The 8,255-nt window shown below is 41.8% G+C and overlaps 1 protein-coding gene across 1 annotated transcript; it reads left to right on the forward strand.

Moving 5' to 3' along the window:
- The first annotated feature begins 616 nt into the window (after positions 1–616).
- samm50l (sorting and assembly machinery component 50 homolog, like) lies at positions 617–8,206 on the forward strand. The gene is made up of 15 exons (XM_015053189.1): positions 617–799; positions 1,915–2,028; positions 3,188–3,289; positions 3,384–3,471; positions 3,558–3,664; positions 3,853–3,983; positions 4,100–4,187; positions 4,268–4,396; positions 4,508–4,579; positions 5,878–5,964; positions 6,138–6,208; positions 6,383–6,450; positions 6,528–6,674; positions 7,287–7,428; positions 7,515–8,206. The coding sequence occupies exons 1-15, from the start codon at positions 779–781 to the stop codon at positions 7,558–7,560; spliced, it is 1,413 nt and encodes a 470-aa protein (XP_014908675.1). The 5' UTR covers positions 617–778; the 3' UTR covers positions 7,561–8,206.
- The last annotated feature ends 49 nt before the right edge of the window (positions 8,207–8,255 follow it).

The following is an 8,255-nucleotide window of genomic DNA, read 5'->3' on the forward strand; positions in this document are numbered from 1 at the left end:
GTTTATTCTTTTTGGTGTTCATTCATTCTAGGCCTCTTGTATCTCTTACCCCGTTTTCAAGTGAGGAACAAATAGGTCAAAGATCCAGTATTTCAAAATTATGGGCACTAAAAAAAAGCCTGTTCTAGCAAACCATCGGAGGGTAAAGATGTTTTTTTTTCTTCATCATAATTTTCACGTTTTGCCATACATACCTAAAAGAAAATTATGAAATTCTCTACTATTAGTAGAGACAATTGAGTGTGGATTTACGACAGCTTTTAATTTAGAAACATGGGACGCAGATTGATAATACCTGGACTTACATGTTCTAAATTTAGTAAGAGGGAAAATACCGCAAGGATCACATTAAAACAAAAATAGACAATGTATTGTCAGACATTGTGTACTTTAGAAACTACAAAAACTACTGCCAAAAACGATTTAAAACAGCATCACACGTTTATTACAGTTGCAACAATAAAATCAGACGACAGTGACAAACTAAAAAAAAATAATAGTAAAAAAGAAAAGACTGTGAAATAAGTTAACGCTACAGAAGATGTAAATCAATTTCATTTGTAAAAGTTTGCGGACTTAAAAACGTCGGAGTTCAAGCGTGTCTACTCTACAGTACGAAGTGTATTTGAACTCAGCACGATATCTCAGCAACTGTCATGGCGTCTCCCTTGAAGGGGGCTTGGAACCAGAGACAGTAGCCTCTGTCAGCTCTTACTTTTCGCTCTCCTACTGTGAAGTAAAGCCTTTCTGAGGAGGTTTATTGGAGCCGCTGGTTACCATGGGGACCGTCCATGCGAAGGTAAACCGCTGTAGCTCTGTGAGTGAGAGTGGACGTACGTATAGTGACTTGACCTCCCTGCTCTGCTGTGGCCAGAGGGCTGAAGGCTGCACCGTGGCACCACACGTTTAGCTAAACTATCGATTTTAAGAAAACCAACGAGGATGTCGACTTATGCCGCTTAATCTGTCCGAAGGTTTAAAGCCGCGTTCATTGCTGCATCGTGTATATAGTGATGCTTTCACGGACTGTAAGACATTAAAAATGCACAGCCCTTTCCGTCCTTCTTATAGCTATTGTTTTTATCTACTGAGAAAAACAATCACGGTCTCATTGCTAAAGAAGCAAACTAAATTTAAAATTCATTGTCTTATTTTATCGTAAAATATCTAATATATCAGAGTTAACATAGCTTATTTTTACTCACCTGAACGTCTCATATTGCCACAGTGTATTCTTTAACCTTCAGTGATCACTGGACATTAAACGCTCCTCTCGGCGCCCCGCCCAATTCTGTCTTCTTTATCTGAGCATTATAGATCAATTAATTTAAAAAAACTCAGTATCATTTTGAAATAAAATACAAAGCACTCATCAAAGAGTGGAGACTTTCTGTAGGTATATATGGATTAACAGACCTACACTCAGCCAATAAAAACCCAAAATGAGCCATTGCAAATTTCTTATGTTGTGTCTCAACACAAGAAATTTGACAGTTGTAACTTGTTTCCACAATTATCGCTGCTCTTTGCCCTGCTTCTTACAACATTTTTCCTTTCATTAAACTTTCCATTAAACCCTATGAACAACTAGTTCCTTAGCAATGGCCTTTTGTGGATCATGACTGTTTAACATCAGTCAGTCGGCCATGTTACCTGTGTTTGTAAGCCATAATTATCTAAATTAGACATAAAATAACTTTGTGTTAAATGGATCTGTTTAAAGCATGTCTTTTAAATTACTATTACCATCTCAATCATCTTCTAATTCATTGAGATCAGCCGATGTACACGCCCATACAGTTAAAACCCAGCCCTGACACTAGCCACCAGACTCCACTGTGCAGAACTAGTCCACTAGTCATTTCTACAGAAAACATACTGATCTGTGTTTTAAGTCGCTCGGTCTCGGTGCAGAGTCTGGATCCGCTCCCGATGCATGGCCGCGATTTGGGCGTCAACCCCGATGACCTGATGGAGCCTCCAGAGCAGGAGCAGGAGTCCAAGCAGGAAGTCCTGGAAAACAAAGATGTGAGTAGTGGTGTGTAGTTCTACTTTATGTAAAATGTGTTGAATCGTAGTTCCAACAGCGGTTCATTTGCTTCAGTTAGGTTTTCATTTAAATTGAATTACTGTTCTATAGCTGGAAATCATTCAACAATTCACCTGGGAAATAGTTTTTCCAACTTTCAGAGTGGCCAGTGTTTTCCCACTGTTGGAATTCTCCAGACGCTGACTTTTTAAAATTTATTTTTCATACCATGGCTTTACTGCTGGAGACACCTTCTTTAGTCATGTGATTAATTCAAACATGACAAAGTTGTTTGGGTGACAAGACACAAAATATGTGAAATAGTGAATGAGATCAATAGACTACATTTTTAATCCTAAGGGAAATTCAATGTTCTCATAACTCCTAACATCCAAATCTCTTCAAAGAGTCGTTGTGGACGGTGATGCTGTGGGCAGGAACGATCTCCAGTACCAGTCAGTCTTGCAACAAATCTGAAGAAGCCTCTGACTCAAGACTGCTGCTGTGTGACAGTTTCATGACTGTTATGACATGCTAACATGATAAATTTTTTAAAAATCTCTACTGGCAGTATGGTTAGGAAGCCTGATGGAGAGATGTAAGGGTCTGGGATTTGATCCTTGCCCGATATGTAGCATATAGGTGTGTTTCATCAGTGTTGGACATTTTTTGCCAATATTGAGCTAGTAGTAACATTTAAAAGTACCATCATTTTTTGTTAAAGGGATATGTTATCATCCCTTTAACTGTCAACTCTTTAAAAGCAAACCTGGATGGAAAATTCCCACTGCCTCTCCAGAGTAGACTGGGATTATCTCAACATAGAATAGGAAAATTAAGCAAGTATCCTTTAAGCAACATGAACATCAGAACATTGATTCAGACTGTTATTCAGTTTATTCTTAAAGAATTCAGATTCTGTTGAAAATGTAACGGCACTCAAGCCAAAATACTTTGTTTCTGAATTGTGCCTCTATGTTGTGATTGCATCTGTTAGAATATCCGGTAAAAGGATCCGGAGTACAAGATAAACCACTTTTTAGACCATCTCAGCTCTGTGGCTACTTCTCTGAAAGTGTCTACAGATCTTGTATGTTGCAGTCAGAAAACATGTCTGTTGGACATGTTGTCATGCATAAATCCTGTTTGGTCACACAGGTGGTCGTCCAGCACGTCAACATCCAGGGGCTGGGGAGAACCAAGGAGGATCTGCTTGGCTACGAGATCTCCGATGTATTCCATGCCAAGAACCTCATTGACGTATGCATTAGTTGTCTGACTGTGCTGCATATTAAGGTATTCTAACACCAATGTGATGTGTGTGGCGTTCCATAAGTGTGCCGGTCTTTTTCAGGTGATGAAGAGAGCTCACGTTGCCAGACTGAGGCTTCTCCGTCTCGGAGTGTTCAAAGAGGTGGAGGTTCTCATCGACACGTCAGAGGGTAACTGTTCATACTTAAAGGCGCACGCTGGTCCGCTATGACCACACAGCTTAGCTGAATCATCTTTGCGATTGGCTCTCCCTCAGGTAAAGACGCTCTGCCCAACGGCTTGGACATCACCTTTGAAGTGACGGAGATCAAGAGGCTGACAGGGAGCTACAACACTATGGTTGGCAACAACGAAGGAAGCATGGTGAGACACACCACTTACTTCACACAGCTGTTGAGGTACATACAGGCAGCGTGAATGTGATGTGGCTGCAATGTAACTCACCACCATCAGTGTGTGAATGGACGGGTGACTGAAGCGATTTGGGGTCCTTTGGACTGGAAAAAGTGTTATGCAAGTACAGGTCATGTATCATCTACCGTCTCCTTCAGGTTCTGGGGCTGAAGCTGCCCAACGTATTCGGCCGAGCTGAGAAAGTCACCTTCCAGTTCTCCTACGGGACAAAGGAGACTTCCTACGGCCTGTCGTTCTTCAAACCGCAACCTGGATACTTTGAACGCAAGTACGTGGCATCATTGTTCTCCTTTAGGTTCCATTAGGCATTTATATCTATTGGGTTCCTGGATGTTATGTGGTTTTAAAAGTTGATACTCCCTTTACTATGGTCCTTTATTTCAGCTTCACCCTGAACTTATATAAAGTCACGGGTCAGTTTCCATGGAGCTCCTTAAAAGAGACTGACAGAGGCCTGTCTGCAGAATTAAATGTAAGAAGTTTTTTGGGAGTTTTTAAGTCTGAACCCCGTAGATTTAAGCTCTGATGTGCCCGTTTGCCTCGTCTTTGCAGTTTCCTCTCGGTGTGACCAGCCACACATTGAAGTGGGAGGGAGTGTGGAGGGAGCTGGGCTGCCTGGCACGCAGCGCCTCCTTCGCAGTGCGAGAGGAAAGCGGCCACTCGCTGAAATCTGCCCTTTCGGTAACGCCAGAAAACTCAGTTTCTTTTAACCAATAATGTATAAAAGTGAAGGGAAATCTTAAGTTTTAAGCAGTTTTCTGTTCAGTTAAATCTCTGTCGGTTTCATTGCAGCACTCTATGTCCATCGACTCGAGGAATTCTGCTATCTTTCCAAACAGAGGTGCCTTACTTCGCATCAACCAGGTCTGTATGTAAAAAGTATGTTGCCATGTATGTTGGTATATTAAAAATCATATGTTATTTGGTTGTAAACATGAGTAAGAAGAGATTTTGAGAAACATCACATGTCTTTTAAGTGAGTAATATTTATTGCCTTTGATGCACTCCTGTTTTGAACAGTGAATGTATATTGGGATCAGGGGTGTATTCTGTCAGAATACACAACGTCTGCTTTGATTAGACAGCAGTTTTCTGAGTTCTTTTCTCGTGATCAAGTAATTGTAAGCTGAACTGATTAAAAAGTAGATTAGGCTGTAAGTTTTAGTTTCCAGCATCTGACATGTGGAGGTGAGTGAGTCTTTATTACTTCAGATAGCATAGCACAACTAAATAATATTATTTGGTCACAGTATTAAAGTTACATTTGCATTAATCCTGTATTAGTTAGGCACATGGTGTGCATTGCTTATGCTGCAGCATTTGTTTTACATTTCCAAACTGTTTGTGGCAGCTAACTTTATCTAGTTATTTATGCTACAGTGTCACACTCATAGATGGGCAACAGAGCAAGATTTTCCCATGGTATTGTGTCTTCCTACGCCATTGAAACTAAAATGAGCTGATTGGTAGCCTACCTTATATAACTTTAAAACCTAAAGAACAAAAAAGGAGAAAATGTTAGCTTCAGTGTGGATTCTGAAGCTAACAGATTCCCAGAATGGAAGCATTCTGTTATGTGTTCCTCTAAATGTTCAGGAGGTTTAAGAGAAAAGAAAAGCAGGACTTTAAGTTAATTAATTTGCTGATAATTGGTCAGTTTTAGCGTACATCATCAAATCATGGCGTATTTCCTTCCTTTTCCATTTTCACACCTTTAAGCTAGTTTCCCTTCCAGTTTCTATTCAGATTTTTCTTAGCAGCTAGCTTACACCTGCTTTTCATTTAAGCTTTGCCTTCTGAAAAATGGGACTTTTTCAGCTCATAGATGGATTTGCGTTCTAGCAAAGGGAATTCTTGGAACGGTTGGTTTTAATTTGTGAAATGGAACCGCTCATAAAATCCAGGAAGTCAAGCTAGCTATGTTTTTGTTAGCTTTAATCTTTAAATCTTTGCACCAAATGAGGTTTCTTTGTTATCTAAGAAGTATGAAATATATTTTTAACTAAAAACCAGAGGGAAAGCCACTGTTACTTTTAGAGTTTCTTAAAAAGTAGATGGAAAATACTCCCTGTATTAAAAATACAGGGAGTATTTTTGGTTTGTATTGCTAACATGACCAGCATGGTTCTAATTCTCTGTCTGTTGGTGTTTTTGTCCGGCAGGAACTGGCTGGATACACCGGGGGAGACGCCAGCTTTTTGAAAGAGGATTTTGAGCTTCAGCTAAACCGAAAGCTTTTCTGGGATTCTGTACGAAGGAAATTACTAATTTTTCAAGTTTACATCATAACTCTGACTTATTGGTGTCATTTGATCTTTTGCTTTGTCAAGCTAACCACAAGAGGGCAGCGAAGCTTTGTTCTTTATTCCTGAATGTGTTTTTCAGCAGAATTAAACAATAACTACATTTTGTGTCCTGTCAGGTTTTGTCTGCCTCTCTATGGGGGGGTATGCTTTATCCCCTCAGAGGACAGCCGTCCTGCATCGCTGACAGGTATACCAGTTGTTAAAATCTAATCAAGCCAAGATTTGACGACAGTCTGAATTATTTTTGTTTTCAGATTATTCAGTTAGTAGTCAGACTTTTTTGTTTTGCTTGCTGAATATATGCAGCTGTTCAAACTGACATGTTTTATGAAAACATTGTGGCCTGCCGGCTTTTGTTCAGGTTCTACCTTGGAGGTCCCACCAGTGTCCGGGGCTTTGGGATGTACAGCATCGGGCCACAGAGTGAAGGTAAACCGAAGCCTGACATGACTGCTTAGGTTTAAGCAGAATGCTGATGTGTTGCGTTTGTGTGCTTTGGGTTTCAGGTGACTATCTGGGCGGTGAGGCGTACTGGGCAGGCGGTGTGCACCTCTACACACCTCTACCATTCAGGCCTGGCAAGGGAGGCTTCGGCGACCTTTTTAGAACGCACTTTTTTCTCAACGCAGGCAACTTGTGCAACCTTAACTACGGTGGGTGGAAAGATGACGGACTCATCTTCTGCTTTGCTCAGATAATGAAGTTGTTCCAAGTCTTTTGTGTCCGTTTCTTATCGCTCATGTTTGCTGGGCTTCTAATCTCAACATTGAGATCCATCTGACTAGAGAGAGACTCACTTTGCCATTGTTACCCTGAAACCTTTTATTCACATTTTGTCTCCGTCTGTTACTGATATATTAGGCTATTGATCAACACACAGTATCACAGTGTAAAAAGTTAGCAGCTTTGTCGATATATTTAAGTTCCAGCAGAGCTGTCACTTCACCATCGATCAGCCACGTCTGAGTTAGGAACAGTCATCTGAAGACTAGTGAAGACACCAATAGTCACCTCACTGTTGCCAACTTAGCAACTTTGTTGCCATATTTGACGACTTTTCAGCCAAAAAAAAATTGGAATCGATCAAAATCGGAATTGGTAATCAGCCAGAAACCTGATTGGTGCACCGCTAGAGCAGAGTATGAATTATTTTTCTCCCACTTCACAATTCTGAACCTTAGTGCAAGGCGGTGAGGCTGGTCTCTACATGGGTGAGGAAGGTTTGCCTGTGCTGTGCGGTGACATGGTCTCTGTGTCCCGTGCAGGCGAAGGCCCCCAGGCTCACCTCCAGAGGCTGGCCGAGTGCATCCGCTGGTCGTACGGGGCCGGCATCGTGCTGCGACTCGGGAACATCGCCCGGCTGGAGCTGAACTACTGCGTACCCATGGGAGTTCAGAGTGGAGACAGGTGGGACAATGACCCAAGCAGCAGCTGCTCCTCTTGTCCTGTTTCTGCTGAAATATCACAGAACATTTTTCCTCTGTCTCTCCTAGGATATGTGACGGCGTCCAGTTTGGAGCAGGAATTCGCTTCCTGTGATTTCTCGTTGCATCCCCCCCTCACCTCCCTCACCCCTGACCCCCAGACCCCTGCCTGTCTTGCAGAGTTTGATGTGAATAGAGAGAGCGTCTTTGTCAGGTTGCACCTATAACTTGTTTGGGAGTGTAAAAACAGTAGCATGGGCTCACGCTACGGAAAAATAAGCCACGCCCCCCTCTGTGCCATGGTTTCCTGTGTTCACAAGCGGCTGCTGAAAACTACCAGCCACCATGCAGCGTCAACTCAGCTGAGTTAAAAGTAAAACTGGGGGACATGAATCATGTTGTGTTTTGCTCGGTAATCTGCACCTCTGGTATTTTGTGTTCCGTGTGGTGAAAAGTAAAAGTTTCTGGCAAATATTAAATAGATTGTTGGCAGGTTGCCTCGTTGGTTTCTTACTCAGGACTACAGTTTGTTCCTGACGCTGAACATCAGGATCCTCCGTCTGGTTCATTCATCCTGCTGACCAGCTGCAGAAGAACCTGGAGAAAATCAGTTCTGATTTCTTCACAACAACAATGTAGGTCAGACACTGCAGATGAGAGGTGGAATGTCACCATAGCAACATCCACCAGCGGTGTTTTTACCCTCACTTCTCTTATTCATGTTAAAATGTTCACTAATAAATCCTAGCTGCTCCCTTGAATTATTTCTGCTGTCTTCAGTTTACTGGTAGAAGAGTCTGAATGCAGGGT

This window comes from Poecilia latipinna, unplaced genomic scaffold (assembly GCF_001443285.1).
Source record: "Poecilia latipinna isolate Pla-1442-1.1 unplaced genomic scaffold, P_latipinna-1.0 Scaffold1166, whole genome shotgun sequence".
NCBI lineage: Eukaryota > Metazoa > Chordata > Actinopteri > Cyprinodontiformes > Poeciliidae > Poecilia > Poecilia latipinna.

What these genes read in the sequence shown, in the direction of transcription:
- samm50l (XM_015053189.1), top strand. Translation starts at nt 779, where the DNA reads ATGGGGACCGTCCATGCGAAG. An exon ending in TGGGGACCGTCCATGCGAAG is followed by an intron (nt 800 to 1,914) that starts GTAAACCGCTGT and finishes GTCTCGGTGCAG; the next exon opens with AGTCTGGATCCGCTCCCGAT. An exon ending in GAAAGCTTTTCTGGGATTCT is followed by an intron (nt 5,965 to 6,137) that starts GTACGAAGGAAA and finishes GTGTCCTGTCAG; the next exon opens with GTTTTGTCTGCCTCTCTATG.